The sequence below is a fragment of the Phoxinus phoxinus genome, assembly GCF_949152265.1.
Source record: "Phoxinus phoxinus genome assembly, chromosome: 22".
NCBI classification, from domain to species: domain Eukaryota; kingdom Metazoa; phylum Chordata; class Actinopteri; order Cypriniformes; family Leuciscidae; genus Phoxinus; species Phoxinus phoxinus.
Window position 1 is genome coordinate 18,762,843 of NC_136897.1, and position 25,123 is coordinate 18,787,965.

Below are 25,123 nucleotides of genomic sequence, written 5' to 3' on the forward strand. Positions count from 1 at the left end.
GTTATTTACAGACATAACCAAAATAACTAAAACTTGACCAGAGTAGCAAAAAGGTTGCTACTTTTGTCTTAACACACAAGACTGTGAAGATATAACAGGCAATTACATTTTTATTTTTTGTTAATTTATTGTTCGGATCCATCCCTCTCAGATTTTATAGTGTCATATTCCACAACTTAATTTAACAGTCATAAATCTTTAATAGCATTGAACATTAACCACTACAGCCCAGCCACACATTTCAACATAATACATCCACAAGCACACTTATAAATAAAATTAAACCTTAACCTCTATACGGTGTTGCCTCCAGAGCGTAGATGGAGATGAGGATGAAGATGGATATGAAAACTTGATATGATAACTTGATGATATTGATGGATTGGCAATACTTGTGTTCCACTATGGTACAATGTTGCCTGAGAGCAACCGCTGGAAACTTACTTTTTTATTAAATATGAAATTTGTAATACATTAAAAACTGGATAAATGTGTTTGTTCAATGTTAAAGAAATTCATGTTTTCAATAAATACCTTTTTTTTCTAAGTGAAAATGTCAAATGGTTAAATGCATGCGTCGTATACAATGTCACCTAAGGCAACACACTTTTAAAAATTAAATAAATAAATACATGCAAAAGGTTACTGATATTGTTATAGTGTCCAATTTTAAGCAGGACACTTACACAAATAAACAACTCTAATATTTTTCTCTTATTGATATCATATTGCGTACCATAGAGGGTTAAATGATCTATGAACAGGGAATACTCGGTAGCTGGTTTGCTTTAAAATTTAATAGAGATGGTGCGTTTATTTGAATAATTCATTCATAACCAAAAGCCAAAGATGTCCAGAGAAAAAAGTAACCAAAAGTGAAGAGTGCAGAGTCAATATGTTGGAGATGTGAAAAGCCATTAGCCCATATACAGCCATGTGTGTCAGAATAAAGTCCAACGATGGTATTATGGACCAGAGTTAGACTATACACTACCATTTAAAAACACACGTGACAGTGAGGTCAGATAGATTATCTGTCTTTATAAAAAGACAAAGAATAATTCTAAAATCTACACAAATAAATCATATAAATCATTATGACGAGATTGTTTCATAAAAGCAGACGGTCTAAACGCAGAGAACTATATCCAGCAGTGTTCACATTAAAAATATATACCGGTCCATCCCTCTCAGAGACTTTTCAAATGCATGCATGATGTGGTAATCCCAATCTGTGCCCATTAGAGAGAGAGAGAGAGAGAGAGAGAGAGAGAGAGAGAGAGAGAGAGAGAGAGAGAGAGAGAGAGAGAGAGAGAGAGAGAGAGAGAGAGTAACAAAAGTGTGTGAGAGAGGGAGACAGAAAGCGAGAGAGTGAGCGAAAGAGACAGACAGAGTGAGGGGGCTTTTAAAGGATTTGACAGTGATTTGTAGAATCACAGTTGTGGAATGTTCGGGCTTTTCCACCTTTTTTCCAGCGTTTTATAGTTTCTTAAAGCTCTCAATACTTTCTACATTAAAATCTCACCTTAATCAAATGAATCTTTAGATTGTCGTTGTGTGAGAAGACTGTGGACATTTTAAGATGAGAGCTGAAGACTCGGATGTTGGGGACATCTACTGTCGTGCTTCAAAACCATCCAACTTCAGCTCCAGATGGGCGCTCACTGGCAGCTGCATCAGTCGGTGAGACATTTTTAAGAAGCGAATAAATTGCTAATCGTTATGCCAAACCATTGAATGTAAATTCACTTAAAACGTTGTAAAATGCTGTAAAGATGTCTGTTCAGGTCTCGCGAAACATAACGGTTCCCCATGAACACTTAATCAAACGGGTGTGCGTGTGCGACGCGTGAGTCTCCCCGCGGGAACTTCAGCTTTCAATCCAAATATAGCGATTTTTCCGCTCACCTGTTGCTGAATATGTATCAGTTAATTTGCATAAAATATTAATATGCTTGCCTATACATGCCCTCTACTGTCAGCGGTCTGTTGAGTGCGAAGACGGAAAAGTGAGTTCATATTCTAGAAGACATGACTTTGGGTTTAAATAGCCTATAACTGTAAAGATTTTTTTTTTTTAATGGTGAAGTAAAATTATTTATAATAAACGTAGGCTACACTGGATGTAAAACTACATGTTGTACTTCCTTGAATCTTTGTCTATAGGCTTTTATGTGTAGGCCAAATGTAAAAAAAAAATTTGCCATGCATGGTATTTTTTTTATTTTTGAAAGAAGGCCTACTTTTACAATATCATTATAGTATAATGAACCAAGTTGGTTGGGTAGACTTTTCATTCTTTGTTGAATTATCCTGATGAAAGAAATAGAATGGGAAAAAATGGTAATTAAATATGAAAATGATTTTAACTATTTTAAGTGAAAAAAATAAATGTTGTCAATATTGCGGGTTTGGTTGGCACAGTGTTAAAAACTAAAATTAGGAAACAAACTTAAAATATGCAACCAAACACAATGATGTGTGTGTGTGTGTGTGTGTGTGTGTGTATAGCATTATTATAATAGTAGTTAATCAATTCTATTACATTTAATAGAACAGTTGGTTGGCACAGTGTTAAATATATATATTTTTTAACAAGTAGGAAACAAACTTAAAATATGCTACCAAATACAATGCTGTGTGTGTGTCTGTGTGTGTGTAATCACATTTCATTATTATTATAGTAAATTAATTATATTATATTTAATAGAAAAGCTCTCAACTAGCTATAATTTAGTTGTCTCTTGATAATATCAATTAATGGATAATATTAAACATTTACCTGCACCTTTAATGCATTATCTGCAAAGCAGTGCTGTCGAAAGGCATACTTTGTGCATCAGTTTCGTGTACATCTTTTGTCTCATTTCTCCACAGGAGACACAGGTAGAGAAGAAAGCATTGTGCTGTAGCAGAAGATCCAGCCCCTTGCATGGCAGCAACTATGACATCATCACTATGCCATCACTGCAGGATCAGCAGGGCACCCAGACAACACGTGGGCTCCCTGATTCACGTCATGTGGATAGTGATGATGGGATTTACTCCAGAATCCTCGGCCTCCTCCTCAACTCATTCCATAAAGATCGAGGGTGACATCACTCTGGGAGGGCTTTTTCCGGTGCATTCCAGGGGCCCCGCTGGTGTTCCATGTGGGGAAATTAAGAAGGAGAAGGGGATCCATCGTATGGAGGCCATGTTGTATGCGCTGGACCAGATCAACAGCGACCCAGACCTGCTGCCTAACATCACCCTGGGTGCCAGGATACTGGACACGTGCTCCAGGGATACATATGCGCTGGAACAGTCCCTCACCTTTGTCCAGGCCCTCATCCAGAAAGACAACTCAGATGTTCGCTGTTCCAATGGAGAGCCTCCCATCATTCCAAAACCAGAGCGAGTGGTAGGGGTCATCGGGGCTTCGGCCAGCTCAGTGTCCATAATGGTGGCCAATGTTCTTCGACTGTTTGCGGTGAGGGATCATTTTAAACTACATTTTAATGTTGATTCCCTCAGGCTCAGGCTCAGCAAATGCTTAATTCAAGGCAAGACATTACAGGTGAATAGAGTTTAAACAAATAGATATCGCCATACTTTCCCCAGTTTATTAATCACAGTACATTAAGACAATTGTATTGTATGACAAGATTTCTGAAATTTTAGGTTGTTTAAACATGCAAATAAATATGAACTCATTTTGTTGACATATTGGATTTTCCAAGGAGGATTCTTTTTATATCAGTCCATAAATCAGAAAATACTGTCAGAAAACAACCAGAAAAATATTTCACCATATTTTTAGGAATAAAATATTATGTAAGAAAATCAGGCAAATTTTATATGTACAAACTCTTCTCTAAAATCTTTCGGAATATAGATATTTTACAACTGGAGAGTTTGGTGTGAGTGCCACTGAAGTGGAGATGTCTGATTCAGAGCATGAGAAAAAACTCAATGGCCTTTAAACATATGTATTGTATTTGCAATATAACGATGCAAATAGACAAAGTGGGAACACATAAATGTACATTATGGATATTTTCTTTCCACTAGTCTGAAAGAAGACATGTTATGGAAGCAAAATAGTCAAACGTGACCACAACCAGTGAAAAAACAATGTTTTTGCCTGTATTGCCATAAGATGTATGGCTCTTTTTAATGTTGTATATGTGTGGCAGTCACTGGATCTCCTCTTGCTTGGTGTTGCTGCAAGCCTGGATTCTGCAGCGCTGCAGATAGCGCCAGGGCTACAGGAAGTATAACTAATTCTGTTAAAAGGTTTGGATTGTGTTTCAGCTCACTGGCCTCTCAGGAAGAGCTTCTTAAATGATATAGATTCTTTCTTTATTTTGTTGTAGAGTATCAGATTTTCCTTGAAGTGAGAAGTGTTTTTTGAATTACTAAATTTGAATGCACGTCATTGACATGTGTCCTTCCTTAAATCATTGAGAAGCACCACATTGAAATGTGCTGCGTGCATGTCATTTAATTTCAAATCCTTTCTCATTTCTAGATCGTCATTCAGCTTGCAAATCCTACACCTGAACTACATTCAATTTCATTCCACCCTCTGCCACGTTTGATCTTTTTTATTTGTTTATTGGTTTTAATCATTTGTGTTCTTTGTGGTCAGCGCTCAAAGCTGCGTGTGCTTTAGTACGTGAGCTGATAACCTCACGCCCAGAAGTTATTTGCAATCATTTTCAGTCACCATGGGTTTAGGGAAGATAAACAATTCACAAAATAAAAGTGACTCATCAAAGCTCCATTAGGTTTTTCTCAGGACATTATACCTGGAATTTGTGCATCCTAATCTTACTTTGATGTGGTTGTTCATTACTTTTAGTGATACGTTCTGGAGCAGGGCTCGCTGATATGGCTGAAACAATCATATCTCAATTTTTTTGCTGCCCTTGGATAAAGCGGAGACTGGGGGATAGTTGTCACACAAATGAAGCCTGAGAAATATTTACTGGAGTAAGTGTCATCCAGACTTTAGTTTATTTCAATATATATATATGAAGACTTCAGATGCAAACGCCTCTAAGTGCCATCTGAAATTTGCTTCTTAAATGATCATTTTAATCAAGCTCGTATATTTAAAGCTACACTGTGTAATTTTTTAAGTTGATTCTTAGCAAAAACCACTTTGTTCTTTCAAAATTATATGTGCTCATTAATGTATAATTACTTCTACCAACTAATCAAGTATTCTCGTAAGCGTAGAATCTACCATTTATAATACATACGGGTGAGCTGCTCGAATGGCGGAAGCCATGTTGCGCCTCCATCTTGAAAATACATTAGGCAAAGATGGACATGCCTGGAAATTCAAGCTTCGCCTCTCGCGTTTTAACTCTCAGTGGCACCGTGACGAATGCGAGGGGGAGATTTCTCGCGACTGCCGGGCAGGCAGATTTGAAATAATACAGCCATCGCATAAGTTAATTCGCCCTCGGAATGGGAGGGGCTAAAGTAATATTCAGTTGGTAGTCATATACAATTTCACCGCTAGATGGGAGTAATTCCTACACAGTGTAGCTTTAAGTTCAGTAATTTCACTTTAATGACAATAAATAGGTAATTTTCATTGCCATTAAAGTTAAATAACTGAACATAAACATACAAGCTTGATAAAAAGGATCATTCTAGAAGAAAATTTCGGATGGCACTTTACTTAGAGGCTTTTGCATCTGAAGTCTTCATAAATATTTGCTCTGAAATTTGTTATTAAGGCAAGACAAAAACATGGTGACAGTATTTTCTGATCTATGGACTGATATAAAGAGATTTCCAAAATCCCCTCTGTAAAAATTCTTAACTCAAATTTATAAACAATGTAAAATATAAATATACAAGAATTTTGGCACTGGCTTTATCCAGTGTTAAGATTTCTGTACTGGGAATATATGACAATTATTGCATATTTTTTAACATAGCATTTAAAAAAAACTTGTAATACAAAACTGTGATTAAACAACAGGGGAAGTATGGTGATATATATTTGTTGAAATTTGTACCCTATTTTACCCTGGTGTCTCAAAAAATGTATCATTGAAATTCATGTTTAATGCAAGTAAATCACAATTAAAATCTTAAAAATAAGATTTTATAAATAATGAATTCATAATTCAATACAAAATTAGCATGGCATGTCAAGGGAAAAATATAATTTTTAATTTATATAAAACAATACAACAGTATATAATAATAATAAACATTAATATCTTACTTTGTAAAATATCTTTTTGTCATATAATTTAATAATCAAATTAGGGACTTTCATGAATATTTTTGAATAATAAAGAGTTTGAATTGATTCATTGAAAGGGCTGTGTATGGACGTACCGCAATACTTACTGCAAAGAATAAACAGCATGTGTCAAATGTAATCTTGAATCATTTTCTATGTTTATCTTTACAAACTTGTTCATGTCCATGTTCCTCCCTGAGTTGTGGTAAGTGGGAACTGAGGAAGACAGATATTAACTACAGCATTACGGAGGATCCGCTCTCCATTAAAGCCCTCTCTCCAGCTCAGACTCCTGATGGAAAATCAAGCATGAGCCCGGAGAAATGCAGTTGCCGTGTTATCAGCTCCAGGCAGCTTCTGTTCTGTGGCTTTAGCTGAATGAGTGTGGGCCTTTAACACATAGATCGACAGGGACAGATCTCATTTCAGTCTCTAGATCTGCTTGACCCTCACATAAATCAAGGGTTTTACTAGTCCAGAAAAGATTGTTTTAAAGACAACACAATATGTCTTTAAATAAAGATTTCTGAACCATTCCATATCAGATTCTTATGATAGGTGGATGACATTCGGCCTATAAAGCATATTTTTGTAGAATTGGATGAAGTGCCTTAAGACATTATATATTTTTTCCTATCTTGGAAAGATGTTACTTTTAAAAGAACGATTTATGATTTCATTCAACTTTATGATTACATTAACTTTTTAATCAGAACTATTATTTAATCTGGATGAATCGACCTAAATATTTTGGGTTATATTTGTACACCACACCAGTGAAAGTAATTTTTAAGAAAAAGAAAAAATGCACATGTTCACATTTTAAGTGTAGGGAGCATATGTCTAAACCGAATGAAACACTTCTAGGTAATGTTTGCATGTGACTGCTGTTAATGTTGACATGACGCATGTGTGGAAAGGCAGGAAGGCTGAAATGCTTATGATGCATAGCAACAAATTAGTATCTGAGACAAAATCTTTCAGCAACGTCCTCCTATAGCCACGTTTTCCTTTATATCTTTGCATTGATGCTTTGAAATGGCATTGGGTGAGGAATGCATTGCAAACTTTGGATATTGTTGTTTCTTATGCCAGACGTAACAAGTGCCCGAAAGGTCATGGGTAGTGCAAAGGCTGTAATATATACAGTATATGATGGGGGAGGAGTGGTTAAATCTGTCATAGCAAGTAAGCTAGTAGAATTAAATATATTGTATGGCTTATGGCTGAGAAATGGCAACCTTGTCTCTTGATCTGTCTCTCTCCCTCTGTGCTTAACATAATTTGACTAAAACCCCTCTAATCCTTCTAGATAATCTGTCAAATGGTCCTCTCCCTCTTCTCTCCTTCTCGGGTCTGTATCCACCTTTTCCTCACTGTCCGCTTGCCCGCTTCTTTAAAGAACCTTTCATTAAGCCATACTGGCTCGGCAGACATTAGTCGGCGCAAAGCCTAGCCCAATGACATCAACTGCATCATTAAGAAACTAGCACAACAGTAAATTAATCTTCTCATCCTTTTTTTTTTATATACAAACAAATGCTTTTACAGTGGTAGCTCGTGCCATCTGTATTTCCCCAGGATTTTTATCTGCTGCTGCAAACACTAAAGCTAGGGTTGTTTTGCTGCAGGAGACTTGCGTTTCTTGTGTTTTAGGACACAAGCAACATTATGCAATAATTATGCCTAAGCAATATTATGTGCTGTTGTACTGAATATGATTATCTTCAGACATGTGATATTTATTTTATACAACAGTTCAATAAACAAAAGAACAACCTCAGACCCAGTATTGCCAGTAACTTTGTTCAAACCAAAGCCACAGCTTTTTTTTTATAGTTCAGCGTCTCTGAGTGACATTCCTGAATCAGTGTTTTCTAAACAAATCGGTGGAGTGAATATATCACTATTTGTGTCCCAAATGACACACTATCTATGCACTATATGTACTCAAGCGTGTAGTGTATGAATATTATACAGTTATTTTGTTATCCAGCAAAGTTCATCATCCGGGTATTTGAAAGGCAGTTTTCCTTTTTGAAATTTTCAGGATGAACACACTATTTATATTACATAGAGTAGTGCATAAGTACACAAACTGTGACACACTAATGACTCATTTCATCCCTGCATGAATCTGAGTGAACGATTCAGTGACTCACAAATGGCTTCATCCAAAACCGCGTACTCTCAGAGAAGGCAATTAGTTTGAATTGCTTTGCGACCGATAAAAAAGTATGTTCTGTGTAGTATTAATGTAATCTGGATATACCACATTTGTCATGTTTTCATTGTTATGTGACCTTGCAATGTGTGCAATGCACACTTCAGAATTTCCGGCATCCGGGTACTTTTTGTCTACTGAATTCTGACAAACCGGTATTACACCTACTTTACATAGGGAAGTCTGCATATTCAGATGGAGCCAGTTTTAAATGAATCGATTGGGAATATGTTTTATTGATTCACTCATAACACAGTAACTCATCGACACATACCGGTGTAATGATGTAACATACAGAAACAGTCACTCATAAATCCCCACCACACTCTTTAAAATAAAGGTTCTTTACTGGCATGTTTGCTCCATGAAGAACTTTTAACATCCATGGAACCTTTCCATTGCACAATTTTTTTTTTTTTTTTACATTTATTCACACTCAGAAAACTCTTTTAAGGACTGTTGCCTGAGAGGTTCTTTGAGGAATCAAAAATGGTTATTCTATGGCATTACTGAGAAAACTACCCTTTGGAACCTTACCCCAGACCTGTCTACTATTTCAACCGAGGGGGAACACTCATCCTCCTGTGGTGTAACATCATTAAAAATGTATTTTATTAGTCCAGTAAAATCAATTTAACAGATCAGAGAAATTCATGAAATTGATGTAAAGGACGCAAAGTGAGTCCTGCTGTTGCTCACTGTTGTGTTCTATATCTTCCATTTTGCAGATTCCTCAGATCAGTTATGCTTCAACAGCACCTGAGCTTAGTGACAACAATCGCTACGAATTTTTCTCCCGAGTCGTGCCGCCAGATTCCTTTCAGGCCCAGGCGATGGTGGACATTGTCAAAGCCATGGGATGGAACTACGTTTCTACTCTGGCATCAGAGGGGAACTATGGAGAGAGTGGTGTAGATGCTTTCATCCAGATATCCAGGGAAGCAGGTACAGAAAAGTCATGAAAAGTGGCTTCAGTAGCTTTTAAAAGATTGTATTTAAATCTACATATACTATAAATCAAAATATGTGCTTTGGTTGTAAGCTAATTTAACCAGATTTACCACACCCTGATTTTCCATAACTGACGAGGAATTTATCATAGTCAATCCAAGGATTTAACACATCTGGTGTTGTATTTGATGCGGAAAAGAGGTTAATGATCAGGGGATAAAGGTTTCATGGGATTTTCTGTGGGTAAACAAGTTATTAGTCACCTAGACTTAATGACAGACATGCTACAGATTGACCGGGATGTTATATTCAATCTAAAGACCCTGCCACCATCATTCTCTTATGAACGTATCAGACTCCTTCAAAACTATTCGTCATTTTAATTTGTTTTATTCAGGGGGTCTTTGCATCGCACAGGCCATTAAAATTCCTAGGGAGCCAAGACCAGGAGAGTTTGACAAGATCATCAAAAGGCTAATGGAGACATCCAATGCCAGAGGGGTTATTATCTTCGCTAATGAAGATGACATCAAGTGAGTTGTCTTTTAGATGTAATTCTGCATGACTCGGAAGCTGGAGATATAGCCTTGGAAAAGATTTGAAAATGGTTTGAGAACAGATCAATCACCCTACAACTGGAACATCAGGAGTCTTAGAAGGAATTATGGCAAATTAATATATTACAGAGTGAATTTTAATCTAGTTTAATTTGCATTTTGTAATGAACCTGATAATGACACACACGCACGCACGCACACACACACACACACACACACACACACACACACACACACACACACACACACACACACACACACACACACACACACACACACACACACACACACACACACACACACACACACACACACACACACACACACACACATATCGTTCTGAAATCAGCAATAATCAACAAATCATAACTAATGGATCTGATTTTCCCTATCTTTAATGAACCTGCCTTTTCTGCCTTTGAATTCCTTTATTGTAGGCGTGTCCTGGAAGCAGCAAAGAGAGCCAATCTTACAGGTCACTTTTTGTTTGTGGGATCTGATAGCTGGGGAGCAAAAATCTCACCCATCCTGGACCAGGAGGACGTGGCTGAGGGTGCAGTAACCATCCTCCCCAAGCGGGCGTCCATTGATGGTATGAACTTGTAGCAGTGTAAGATCAACAAAGGTTTCATAATTAAGAAAAAAATCCACCCAAAAAATTACATTTTTCAAATTCAGACTCAGGGTGTATTCACACCTGCCTTGTTTGGTTCGATTGAATCGAACTCTAGTTCGTTTCCCCCCCTTGGTGCGGACCTTTTGGGCAGGTGTGAATACACCCTCAGTTATTCAAAAAGATTCTGCACCTATGCTCATGTATTAAGTACTTAAGTCAAATCGAGTCACATACAGTAGGCTATATATAGCTATAAGCAGCTCTACAGAAGGCGATGTTATTACTCAGCTCAAGAAAGTTCAGTGTTGATTCAGTTCAGTTCAATAACAGTGTAAATATCATTAAGTGAGTGTCATTATCCAGCTCTATAATATAGCTCAATAATATTAAAGTAGTCTTTTAAACCCCAACTGAGCAACCCGAATGTGACAGAGGCAAGAAAAACTAACTTTTGTAAAGAGGAAAAACCTTTGGAGTTCTTCTATCGCAAAAGGATAGTTCAACAAAAGGACAAGTTTGTAAGTATTCATGTCATTCCAAATCTGTATGCTACATTTTTTTTCTATTGAACACAAACATTTTTAAAGAATTGTAATGCTGCTTTTGCCATACAGCTGAAAATTTCAAAGACACTAGATTTCACTTACAGTATGTGTCCAACAGAGAGAGAAAAAACAGCATATGGTTTCGCAATGATGACATATTTTTCATTCTGGGATGAACTATCCCTTTAACCTGTTTCTCAGGGTTTGACCAGTACTTTGCCACAAGATCTCTGGAAAACAACAGGAGGAACATCTGGTTCGCTGAGTTCTGGGAAGATGACTTCAAATGCAAACTGACACGGCCTGGAATCAGAGGCGAAAGCGGGCTGAGGAAATGCACAGGCGAGGAAATCATTTCCAACAAATTACTCCCATAAATGCTGTAGTACTTGAATTATCATACATTCTTATGCTTTTAAGATGCGCAAAGCACATCGAAGTGGATTATTCCTCCAGCAAAGCTTTTCAATTCCTGTCATGTTGCTTTTGGTATTTCAGGAGAAGAACGAATCAGCCAGGATTCGGCGTACGAGCAGGAAGGGAAAGTGCAGTTTGTGATCGACGCTGTGTATGCCATGGCCCACGCTCTCCATAGCATGCACATAGACCTTTGTCCGGGTTCAATGGGCGTTTGTGACAAAATGGACCCGGTGGATGGAAGAATGCTGCTGAGCTACATCCGTGCTGTCAATTTTAATGGTAAGCCATCTCAAGGACACAGCTGAAGCATGTGAGCCATTCCAAACATTGTGAACGAGACCTTGAGACAGTCAGAATTTCCGTAATGGCTTTGTATGCATACAAGACTAATGAACTTCACAGCAGTTTGAATGTAAGTTATTATTTCCGAGGAATGCTTTGTTTGAATCTGCCAGGAAGGTTGCACGTAATAAACGTGCTCTTCTCGAATCGAGGATATTGCCATTACTGTGAGACTGACAGGTGATAATAGGTGAGGAGTAGTTTCTGCAAGAGGGGAAAGGCCAGAACAGAAGCTGCTGTTTCCAAGGAGGAGGGTTGTGAGTCCCATGGGTTAGTCAGAGTGCGGCGAGAGAGGTCAGCACTCAATCCCAGCCTGAAGAGATCCACTAATGCACAATGCAGCAGCGCACGTACCTCGTCTCTCTCTCCTTGTCTATGATTCTCCCTGGGGCAGCCTCTCTCCAAACACAAGGCGCATTTCCTTTTTCAGCGCTATCTTTCGGTGAAAATCCCTTTTCTTTTCGTCACTCGCTCTTAAGACATTTCTATGAAAAGCACAGCTATTCAGTTTACGCACAGTGGACGTCCTCACGCTCTTGTATGGAAATCTTTTCTGCTTTGAGTGCCTAAGGGGAACAAAACACTGTGTGCAGACCGTGATTTGCGATTCGTAAACTCTGGAACATGAAATTGAGTTTGCCTTTTTGTACCACATTTTTCCTCATAGAATTACATTTTGTCGGTAGCACTTTACAGAAAGGTTCATTTATTAGTTAAATGCTACTTAACATGAACTAACTATCAAAAATACTTCTAAAGCATTTATTGATCTTAGTTAATGTTAATTTCAACATTTACTAATACATTATTAAAATCAAAAGATGTATCTGTTAATATTATTTAATGGATTTGAGCTGACATGAACTAACAATGTTCTAATAACAACTAACATTAACAAAGATTAATAAGTTCTGTAACAAATGTATTACCATCAGTTCATGTTAGTTAATGCATTAATTAATGTGAAGTAATGGGACCTTATTGTAAAGTGTTACCATTTTGTCAGTTACAACACTGTATTTTTTTAAGCAAGCTTTGATATGGAAAAGTCACCTTCAAAGTTATGCTTGACAATTTGACTTTAAATCATAAGGTGAAAAAGAACAATGGTTTGCAGAAGCGTGCATTGCCACGCATTAATACAATTTCATGCCATTCCAGTGGGCCGTTTCTTTTAAATAACTCTGTTGTTTCAAACGATTTCATTTGAAATAATAACTAGTGATGTTGAATATCAAAACCCTGTGTGTTTACTCTGAAGGCAGTGCCGGTACAGGTGTGATGTTTAATGAAAACGGTGACGCCCCAGGACGATACGATATCTTTCAATACCAGCTCTCCAATACCACCAGCCCGGGATATAAATTTATCGGCCAGTGGACCAACCACTTACGACTCAGTGTAAGCATATTAAGCCCCTTTGTAGTTTGGGACATTTCTGAATGCGTGTTCTTGAAATATTCCCCTCTCTTTCTGTAAGGCTGAGGAAATGCAGTGGTCTGGAGGGGATAAAGTGGTCCCAGACTCGGTTTGCAGCTTCCCCTGTGAGTCTGGGGAGAGGAAGAGGATGGTGAAGGGCGTGCCGTGCTGCTGGCACTGCGAACTATGCGACGGCTACCAGTACCTGTTGGACGAGTTTAACTGTGACATGTGTCCCTTTGACATGAGGCCCACCCCTAACCGCACAAGCTGCAGACCAACTCCCATCATCAAGCTGGAGTGGAGCTCTCCGTGGGCCATTATCCCGGTATTTCTGGCAGTGCTGGGCATTCTTGCTACATCAGGAGTCATCATCACCTTCATCCGCTTCAACGACACCCCCATAGTCCGTGCTTCGGGCCGGGAGCTCAGCTATGTTCTCCTGACCGGTATCTTCCTCATCTACCTCATCACCTTCCTCATGATCGCCGAGCCAGGCTCCGTGGTGTGCGCGTTCCGCAGGCTGTTATTGGGGCTGGGCATGTGCATCAGTTATTCTGCCATGCTCACAAAAACCAATCGAATCTACAGGATCTTTGAGCAGGGAAAGAAATCAGTCACGCCACCAAAGTTTATCAGCCCCACATCCCAGCTGATCATCACATTTATTTTGATTTCAGTACAGGTGCGTGTCTGTCCGTAATGCAATTTACATTCATTTAGCAGACGCTTTTATCACAAAACGATCTACCAGATACTTGAGCAACATATATTAAAAATGCACCATTTTTTTTACTCATCTAACGTTTTTTTAACAAAACTTATTATCACATTCCCATGCATATATGTTGAATTACTGATTTTGTGTTCAAAAAATAAAATAAAATGTAGAAAAAAAAAACTAAATATGTACAATATTCTGCCAATTCCACTAAATTTTTATTTTTTGAAAACACAAAACATACAGTAATTCAACATATATGGGAATGTACTATATATATCAAACCTTAAGTCAATGTTCATTTTAATTATTTGTATCTAAATTAACTCTTGATCAGAGTAACTGCTTTGTTGTGTGTTTACAGTGTTGTCACTGTGCTTTATGTCTCCAAAAGATATTTTGGTCTAAGGACTTTTCGTCCATTAAATAATTAAAGAAGCAAGCTTTTGAGTGTTGCACGGAGGGGCTGCAAATTCCACTGAAAGCTCTTCTCTTTTTGGTGTCCTCCATTACATTAATGGTTGTTTATTATTTGAGAAAACACAACGTGGTCTCTTGGATTCTTATTGAACTGATTTAATGGTATTTATGATATCATGGACCTTTACAGAAGTTGATTTTGTGTGAACGTTGATTCATGGCTCTTTTCTGCTCACAGCTCCTGGGTGTTTTCATTTGGTTTGGAGTGATGCCCCCTCACACGAATGTCGACTTTGATGAGCTACGTCCCCCCAACCCGGAGTACGCCCGTGGAATCCTGAAATGTGATATGTCAGATCTGTCTCTGATTGGCTGTCTGAGCTACAGTATGGGGCTGATGGTCACATGTACAGTCTATGCCATTAAGAGCAGAGGTGTTCCTGAGACCTTCAATGAGGCCAAACCCATCGGCTTTACCATGTACACCACCTGTATCATCTGGTTGGCCTTTGTTCCCATTTTTTTCGGCACATCACAATCCACAGAAAAGGTAAACTGTCAATAAGATATTTTGGACAGATTTATCTGATTTAAATAGAACAGGCAATATTGAACAGCTCTATATATAAAAACTATAATGAAAAAAATAGATGCAAACAATGCATTAATTCCATTTGTTCATACAGTATTTTCTCATAAGCACATTACATTTTAAATTATTATTAATTTTCTCACAAAATTATTTTGCATTTCTTTTCATATGTTACTTACATTGCAATAATTTCACAATTGTTTCACTATTAACAGTCTGTGCTTGGGTCTGTTGGCATCATCTATATAAAATCCTAAGTCTTGCTTCCATGATATTTGTGTAGAAGATTCATTGGTGCCTGACATCAACATGTTATACAGAAATATGATCTCCACCCTGTAAGCGTCTAGACATACATTTCTCTGGATAAGATGGCTCTGGTTCAGTTAATGATGCTGCAACATTTAGTTGCGAATGCTTCAACCATAATCAGATATTAGAAACCTAAAAAGCTGTAGCTATATCTGGTTAACATAATTGCTATTTAATTGGATGATGTTTGGTGTTGGACTAAAAGCTGTTAAGATGCTAGCCACATTTAATGCATTTAGTCATTCAATTTTTCACGTCTATTCATCCTGTGGGGGATGGTTTTGCTTACAAAGCACGGGGATTTAAAAATGGAAAGTATACTCTGACTAATAGAGAGGTCTTTTAGTGGCCAGTCAACCGCAAAGCTTTTGACCCTCAGGTGGTCTTCAAGTCTTTTCATTTCTTGTAAATGCATGGAAAAATAAAAGACTAGACTACAGAGCGGGCTGCAGTGTGTATGTATATATATTTTTAGATATATGTTTTTGAGTGCTGTTATCTCACATTTTATTATACTGAGTTAAAATTTTAAACTGTATATTGTTTAGTTTTATAATGTTAATAAAAAACAGTTTTATTAGTTTCTTGTGTGACAGCGCTTTTAACTTTTTAGAGTGCCGGTCATTATATGAGTGCAGTCCACATAATTTCATGAAATGTAAGATCTCTTTAGGGGCTATTACGATATTTATATTATAAATGAACACAACTGTGTTGTGCATCTTCACCAGTTGTCATATATATATAAGACTCACATGCCAATAAACAGCATGCGATCAGGGTTTATTCATTTGGCTCATATTAAAGACAAAGAAAATATGGAGTCACATAGCTGACCTCACATCAACCTTACTTGAATACATAATTAATGTATGCAAATTATATGTCGCACTAAGACGGGAGACTATAAACTGACTGAATTGCTGATGTCAGTCCTTTGGGTCATTACACTGATTGCGGTACACTGATTTCCAGGGAATGAATTGTGACCATCAACAGAGAGTATGTATATAAGTGTAATGTGGAGTGCTAAAGCCCTGACAGCTGATCTACCACTTGTGATAGGTCGCAGCTGAGGCCAGGCTAAAATATTACTCTTAATCTTTTTTCCGCCCTGAACCAGATGTTCATTCAGACCACCACGCTGACTGTGTCCATGAGCTTGAGTGCCACGGTGTCCCTGGGCATGCTGTACATCCCCAAAGTCTATGTCATCATCTTCCACCCTGAGCAGAACGTTCAGAAGCGCAAGCGTAGCTTCAAAGCCGTGGCCCAGGCAGCCACTGTTTCCACTCATCTCTCGCAGAAATCCAACGACAAGCAGAACGGAGAGACCAAAGTTGAACCTGATAGATCCCAATAAAGACCAGAAGGTAAAAAAAAAAATTTTGTACCTGTATATCTTACCTGTATACTTATTTATTATTTATTACACACACACACACACACACACACACACACACACACACACACACACACACACACACACACACACACACACACACACACACACACACACACACACACACACACACACACACACACACATATCAAAAAATCTAAATTATTCAACCCCCTGAATAGAATCCCTCACAACAGCACAAATCTACAAAACAGGTGTTGTCTCAAGCACACCTGATGCAACCAATCAAGGGCTTCATTAGTTGCACCAGGTGTGCTTGAGCTAGAACACATGAAATACTTGAACTGGCTAGGTTTTTTGAGTGTCACGTTTGATTGCATGTTAGAAACATGGCTAAGTCAAAAGAATGGTCCAAAAAGGTAAGAGAAGAAATCATCACCCATCACAAACAAGGAACAGGATGCCAAAAAATAGCGAAGGCACTAAATGTTCCTAGAACACCGTTGGAAGCATAGTTCAAATTTAAAGGAACAGTGGTTACACTACCTGGACGAGGCAGAAAAAGGAAGCTATCAACGGCTACAACCAGATTTCTGAGAAGGCAGGTTAAAAAACCCCTCAAATAACTGCAAAAGACCTGCAGAAAATTTTGGTGGCAACAGGCACTGAGGTGTCAGCTGGCACAGTAAGGCGCGTACTAAACACATACCAGAACTTGTGCATCACTACTGATCCAAAAGCACAAAAAAAAGATGGCTCCAATTTGCTCAAAAATCATATAAATAAGCCACAGAAGTTTTGGGATTCTGTTCTGTTCTGTCCCTATGGATCAGTGGGTATGTCTGGAGGAAGAAGAATTACTGCAAGTATATGCTGAAAAGAACACTCTGCCTATACAGTAAAGCATGGTGGTGCCCGTTGATGCACTGGGGCTGCTTTGCATCCTCTGCCACTGGAAACCTGCAGGAAAGCAAGATGGATTAATTGAAGTATCAGGAAATCATAGGAGAAAACGTCATGCCAGGAAGCTGAAGCTTGGGTGTCATTGGACCTTCCAACCGGACAATGATTCCAAGCATATCTTAAATTCCACCAAGGCTTGGTTGTAGAAGAAGTCCTGGAAGATTCTACAATGGCCATCACAGTCACTTGACTTGAAGGGGATTTGTAGAAGGCGGTTTCAGCACTCAAACCCAAGAATATTACTGAACTGAAGGCCATTGCTCATGAGGAATGGGCTAAGATTCCTCAGAAACGCTGTCAGAAGCTGGTGTCTGGTTATACCTCTCGTTTGCAGCAGGCCAAACAGCAAAAGGGTGTTCTAAAGATGCTTACCATGAAGGGGTTGAATCATTTTGAGACTGCAGAAGTCATTAAAAAATGCATTTTCAGATGAATTTGGGGGAAAAAATTGAAACATTTGTTGTGTTGAGCTATTCCAATTTTAAATTTGTTCATTGCAAACAGCTGAAAGTCTGTAAATTTTGCCAATAAACCTGATTTGCAATGGGGGTTGAATATTTTCGATTACAACTGTATATATTTAGGCTATGTGAGTATATATAGTGGCCAAAAGTGATGTGGGATAGTTGTTTTTTTATGCCCTACAAATTGCCATTCAAATCATTTGTTTGATGTATATATTAAATAATATGAGGGAAGAACAAAACACTAAACTTGGCAAAAAAAGGTAAACAGCAACAGGTTTTATTTCACTATGGAAAAAAAGGCATATAAAATCCAAAAGCTCACAGGAAAAAAACATATTGACTACAACATAATCCGTTAATAATATTTCCTTGGGTCTTCTTGTTTTTGCTTTTGTGTTCATAATTTCTTTGTGACAACCTGGCCAAAATTACGTCTGCACAGTTTTCCATGTGTTATTGCATTATTATAACTAAAATTGCATTATATAACATATATTCTATCTATCTTCAGGTGACCAAGACCTGTGTACATCCTAATGAAGGAGTCTGAGGAGATAGTCAAGGCAAACTGCTGTTTGCTAAATCATTCATTTTACAACCTCAAATGGACAAGGATCACCAGAGGATGTGCGGATTTGTAATATCTGCAACAAGAGAAGAGTCTGGCTGAGAATAACTCTGAAATAATGAATTAATTGTACAATATGTACAGAAATTAGAGGATCAATGGATTCTTTTTGATGTGAAACTCTCACATCAGCTTTGAGACTGGAACGTATTTGTCCCTTTGAACATTTCCCTTGTCACCACGGCATCACCAACCGAGTTGAAATTATAGATTTGTGAATTCATGATGAAGAAAAACAAAGTCACTGGAGAAAAACAATAGAACATTTCTTTTACCAGCATTTCTTGACGGACTAAGTGTTTGCATCTGATGTATCCACACGGAATCGGACATAAAACTTGAGTACATTAATAAGTCACATTCAGTTTGAGATTGTCATCTCCGTCCTTATCTCCTTAAGTACATATCATAAATGATGACAGAGCTACAGAGACAATGTTGGGATCAAATATGTTTCAACAGTCCAGCCAGTAGAACGCAGATACATGGAGGTTTCACTCTCTTTGAACTCTTTGCTTTCGAAAATGTGCCATAACTTATGTTTCAGATGTTTCCGAATAAATGTTTTAAGTGTCTTGTGTGCAATCCTTACAATAGGCAATCCTGTATTCTAAATCATATTTATTAAAAATGATAGATTACCAAGAGGAAAACAATGACAATCTGTATTGACAACAAAGTTTTGATTAGAGATGTTTAGTTTTTATCATGTTTCCTTGAGCTCCCCAAGAAATACTGATTTTTAAACAAAATGTATATGCTAATGATCAGTATTTAATGATTGATTAAAATTAAAATAGTAACAAGTCGACTTTAGAGACTGACATTCAGATCCTTTTATTGTCACATGCAATATTCAGAGTAGTCACTTATAGCGAAAAGACTGTGCATTAAGTACATTGTTTGATTAGTGGTATTTGCAGTATTATTTCAAGAAGCATTTAATATGAAATGATGATGACCATGCAGTTGCTGTAAACTCAGGTTCCAAGTTGGCTTACTTAGCCTAGATGAATTTTGTGGGTGTCTTGTTTTCATTTAAGAGATAAAAGAAAAAACACTGGAATAAAAATGTATTGATTGAATGCATGTTGGGAAAAAAATTATTTAATAAAATCCTGAAAAAATTATATTGAAGTAATCATATGTTACTGTATAGAAATCAGTATGATTGTGAGTGTATTTTGTTCTCATATTTGTTGTAAGACAAAAACACATCCAATGGTCCATTTCCCCCGAAGGTTTTCATCCGTTGTTCCATAATCTAAAATCATGTACAGTAAATGTCTCATTTACTTAATATCTGTGAGGGGTGAAGTCTTAGAAAATCTGTTTAGATTCATAAAGTTACAAAAGAATACTGAAGTAAGAATAATTGTCGATAAACTGTTTAATAATTGAAAATTGATACACACCCAGAGGTGAAACCTCTTTGGGTCATGGCCACATTATCACCTCAGGGTGTGCAGATACGTTCAATAATTCATCTGGAGTGAATTACTGAACATAATAACAATTCACCCAAACTATTAGGCTATTTGAAAGCGTCACTTTAGAATGGTGCTTTAATGTGGTCAAAAAACCCTGAAACTAGTTCATAGTTATGCAGTTATAGATCATCTGTTCAGCAATTTTGGAGAATGTCAAACATGAGGCACACTATTGCCACTTTAAAAGTGGGCCAAATTTGGGCCTAACCTATATGTTCAAACATTTTTAAATAGTTAAATATGTAAATTAGTTACTTTTTAAGAAAATATGTTGAGTATATACACTGTCACCAAAAAAAATGGTTCTAATGTGTGGTATTCAATAACATTTCCTTTACTGAAAATGGGTCAAAAATCACCGTAAGACTATCGAAGGGTTGATGCGGTAGGGGGCAGTGCAAAGCAATATGAGCCCATTTTGTCAACAAGAAGCAGAGCAGGCGTCGGAAGTGACGTGCAATCGCATTGTGGTTTGTTGATGTTTGTGTCAAACTCTCGGTCGGTCGTTGTTACGAAAGAAAAACCTCGAAACTGAAAGATTTGTGACGACCGTATTATTTCACACTATACATGCATCGAACAAACTGTTTATATACAAGTTTAAAAAGGCCGTGTATTCTCCGTGTTGTAACACAAAACAACACAAATCACCGCAAGCTGGCCAGCGATGACAATCCTCCCAAAGAAGAAACCGGCCTCTACAGCCGGTGGCGGTGATCATACGGATGAAGCGGACAGACGAGGCGGCTCTGAGTCGCACCCTCATCCCCTCGCAGGACGATCGGGGTCCCGACCCAGGGCCTCTCCGCCGCCGTGGACATACCAGGCCACACCGCACACGTCCAGAGAGGAGCGGCGGATCGAGGCGAGCGCTCGCCCGCAACAGGCCTCCCCACAGCCCGGTGCTGCTGGAGCTCCGGTCGTGCAGTGCGAAGGGAGCTCGAACTCGGCTGTGGTCACAGGTCGTGTCGAGTTACCCTGCGGCGCAGGTGGTGTTGGAAGCTGCTGCTCGGGACCCGGACTCAGCAAGCGCAGACGGCAGGCGGTCTGCTCCAGCGGTTTGACAGGTGGAGGAGGTAGAGTGGGAGGAGGAGGGGGCGGTAGTCCAGTATCGGAACCCGAAGAGGGAGCTGGAGGCAACAACAGTGAGGATGAGTATGAGAATGCGGCCAGACTTCAGCTTGTGGATCCCGCCACGGTCGAGCAGGTTCTGGATATTGACAGTTTTCTTACTAGACTGCTTTCTGTGCCAGTTTGAATGACCCATCAAGCATGCTGAGAGCTAACTATATAATCATTTAGCCCAATAAAATTCAAATGTTTGAAACTGTGCCTTTAAAGGATAGTGCCATAATTTGCGCACCCTCCAAACCTGTTTGACTTTTGGTTGTTTTGAGTCTTTTAAAGGGATAGTTCACCCAAAAATTAATATTCTTTCATCATTTACTCACCCTCATGTTGTTCCAAACCTGTAAGACTTTCGTTTATCATCGGAACACAAATGAAGATCTTTTTGATGAAATCTGAGCTTTCTGTCCCTCTATTGACAGCTACGCAACTACCACTTTGATGCTTCAAAAAGTTAATAAAAAGATCCTAAAACTAATCCATATGAATTGAGCGATTTAGTCAAAATTTTCTGAAGAGATTTAATCGCTTTATATGATGAACAGATTAAATTTAGGGTTTTATTCACATAAAAACATTGATCAGAAAACATAAACAGAAGGTCACCCGAAACTACTTGACGCACAAGAACAAACCTCATTGGTTCTTGTGGAAGCTCAAACGTGCTGCGTACCACGAGAATGAACCTCATTGGTTCTCGCACGTCAAGCAAACATGCTTGTGCTTCCATTTTCCACAACTGATGTGTGGGTTGATGAATGTTTTTATATTTGAATAAACCGCTCAATTCATATGTATTAGTTGTGCGATCTCTTTATGAACTTTTTGAGACCTTAAAGTGTCAGTTGCATAGCTGTCAATGGAGGGACAGAAAGCTCTCAGATTTTATAAAAAATATATCTTCATTTGTGTTCTGAAGATGAACGAAAGTCTTACGGGTTTGGAACGATATGAGGGTGAGTAATCAATGACATAATTTAAATTTTTGGACGAGCTAGCCTATTTCTTTAATTATTACAGTTTTGGTTCATTGTTTATATCTTTACTCTATTGAAGTCTATATCTACCACTGAGAAAAAAAAATCATAATTATGACATAGTCTTAGTTTTTGATATAAGTAAACTTTTTGTCACAATTATGACACAAATCTGAAATAATGAGATGAAAAAGTTGAAATTGTGACACAAAATCAACATAACCCTACATTAACCCCCACAAAAACTGAAAGTGAATGGTGACTGATGTTTTAATTCATTCTTCTGTGGAAAACAAATGATTTTTGAAAGTCATGTTGAGCTTCTAATAAGAATTAAATTTCCATTTTCCCATTCCTATTAATATTAAATTGTCCAAACACTTTTTGGAGACACTGTCTGTTTTGGAAATTGGAAAAATGTCACATGTATTCATTGTACTATAATACACTTTTTCTTTCTTTCTTTCTTTCTTTTTTGACCTACAGCAAGAAGAATGGTTCGAGAAAGCTTTAAGTGAAAAGAAAGGCTTTGAAATAAAAAAAATGAAGGAAGATGGAGCATGTCTTTTCAGAGCAGTTGGTAATAAATATATAGATATATTAAAATATTTATATATAGCTTAAACTTGTTTCATTTTGGGTATTTGCTAAGGCAGCATTTTAAATGTTAATGTAAGTTTTTTAAGTGTAAATTTTTCATTTTAAGGTTGTGTAATGTAATATTTATGTTTTATTTTATTTTAGCTTTATTTCAATTACATAAAATGATTTCAATAGGTTTAGTTAATAACTTTATATTTATGTGATTGTTTTTTTGTTTGTTTTTTAAGCCGATCAAGTATATGGGGACCAAGATATGCATGATGTGGTACGGAAGCAGTGTATGGATTACTTGGTGAGTCAGTTAAATATTCAAGAATAAATTCTTTGTATTTAAAAAATAATTGGCTTTAAAATGTGAGTTTACCTCTTCTTTTAATTTTTGACTGATGTGCCGTTTTGATTCATTGTTTATGCTTCGATTGCAGACGAAAAATGCGGATTACTTTTCGAGTTATGTCACAGAGGATTTCACCACATACATTAACAGAAAAAGGAAGAACAACTGCCATGGGAACCACATTGAGATGCAGGCCATGGCAGAAATGTTCAACCGGCCGGTGGAGGTTTACCAGAATGGTGCAGGTTAGTTAATGTCTGTTGAATTCCTGCCATCTAATAGGCTGTCCGTGGTATATTTTAGGATAGAAGAGGAAATACGTTTTAATATTATTCGACAAATCCCGCCTTACAGAGCCAATTAATACGTTCCACGGCATCCAAGAGAACAACGATGAGCCGATACGTGTCAGTTACCACAAGAACATCCATTATAACTCTGTGGTGAATCCCCACAAGGCCAGTGTTGGGGTGGGGCTTGGCCTCCCCTCCTTTAAACCGGGGGTAGGTGTTGTAAATAAGACACACAAATACAAGTATTTATTTATGAGGATTTTTTTTTTCTGTTGCTAATGTCTGTTATACTGTCTCTATGTAGTACGCTGACCAGAGTCTCATGAAAAACGCTATTAAGACGTCTGAGGAGTCTTGGATTGAGCAGCAGATGCTGGAGGACAAGAAGAGAGCGTCAGATTGGGAGGCCACCAATGAGGCCATCGAGGAACAGGTGGCCCGTGAGTCCTACTTGCAGTGGCTTCAGGACCAAGAGAAGCAAGCGAGACAGGTACGAAACCATCCCATGACCAAATCAAAACAAGTTCAAACAAACAACTTTGACAGACTTCCCTTTCTGCTTTTCCGTTCAGCCTCGTAAAGCTAGTGCCACCTGCAGCTCTGCCACAGCCGCCACATCCAGTGGCTTTGAGGAGTGGGGATGCAGGTCCCCTCGCCAGCGCAGCTCCGCCCCCTCTCCAGAGCATCCAGGCCCGGCTCACCCTGAACCCCCCGTCAAACCCCCCTCCCCAGCAGGAGCCTCGCTGGTTCTTCCCAAACCCCCATCACCATGTGCCCCAGGTCTGTATGTGAATGTTTTCTTTACTTGCGCTAATGCACACTTCTCGCTTACTAACCGGTTCTTCCTTGATTTCTTCTCAAGGTCCTAGTCATCAGTCTTCTGCCAACTCTTCCCTGGTGTCTCTCTACCCAACCCTGGGGTACAGGACACTAATGCAGGATATGTCACCTGCTGCCTTTGGTACGGCATTGTAAGCTTTAGTAGAAATGTTTGTTGACTTATAATTCATGTCTTTGTTAATTAGGTGGTTAATTTTGTTTTAGGTTTAACAGATTGGGAAGATGATGACGTTCTGGCTTCAGTTATGGCTGCTTCACAACAAGAATACCTCGATAGCTTGAAGAAAAATGCAATGCACAGAGAATCTTCTCCAGACTGCAGTTGATATATTGGACAGCTTAACTTGCAGCAGAAACCATTGAACGGCTGCATTTCTTTATTTCAACACCATGCAATGTTTCATCCTCACCCCTCTTTATAAATACCACTGTATACTGATCTTTCCTAGTGTTTTTTTTTTTTTTTTTGCTAACCCATTTTCCTTCATTTCATTAAACTCCATGGACCTAGTTAGGTGCATGTTTAAATAAACATTGTAAAATTAATATTAAAAATATCATCTCAACTGTTTATTATTATCAGGTGTTTTCATTATTTGAGCACAATAAATTATACTAATTAGTATATGAATGTTGAAAATGTTGTGATCTTTTTCCCCCCC

General features: G+C 38.1%; 2 protein-coding genes across 3 annotated transcripts; both read left to right on the plus strand.

The window, feature by feature from the left end:
- The first annotated feature begins 1,358 nt into the window (after positions 1 to 1,358).
- Positions 1,359 to 19,914, plus strand: grm6b (glutamate receptor, metabotropic 6b). Its single transcript, XM_079596704.1, has 12 exons — positions 1,359 to 1,683; positions 2,878 to 3,472; positions 9,206 to 9,422; positions 9,826 to 9,961; positions 10,423 to 10,577; positions 11,348 to 11,488; positions 11,645 to 11,845; positions 13,170 to 13,309; positions 13,389 to 14,012; positions 14,707 to 15,018; positions 16,496 to 16,745; positions 18,677 to 19,914. The coding sequence occupies exons 2-11, from the start codon at positions 2,933 to 2,935 to the stop codon at positions 16,733 to 16,735; spliced, it is 2,706 nt and encodes a 901-aa protein (XP_079452830.1). The 5' UTR covers positions 1,359 to 1,683; positions 2,878 to 2,932; the 3' UTR covers positions 16,736 to 16,745; positions 18,677 to 19,914.
- On the plus strand, positions 19,905 to 25,092 carry otud5b (OTU deubiquitinase 5b). 2 transcript variants are annotated; one of them, XM_079596706.1, is made up of 9 exons: positions 19,905 to 21,490; positions 22,875 to 22,968; positions 23,219 to 23,283; positions 23,417 to 23,573; positions 23,683 to 23,831; positions 23,926 to 24,111; positions 24,194 to 24,401; positions 24,484 to 24,582; positions 24,666 to 25,092. In XM_079596706.1, the coding sequence occupies exons 1-9, from the start codon at positions 20,951 to 20,953 to the stop codon at positions 24,785 to 24,787; spliced, it is 1,620 nt and encodes a 539-aa protein (XP_079452832.1). In that variant the 5' UTR covers positions 19,905 to 20,950; the 3' UTR covers positions 24,788 to 25,092. The 2 variants fall into 2 exon arrangements, with proteins under 2 accessions (XP_079452832.1, XP_079452833.1); XM_079596707.1 differs by having other exon boundaries at positions 21,368 to 21,428.
- Positions 25,093 to 25,123: the final 31 nt, after the last annotated feature.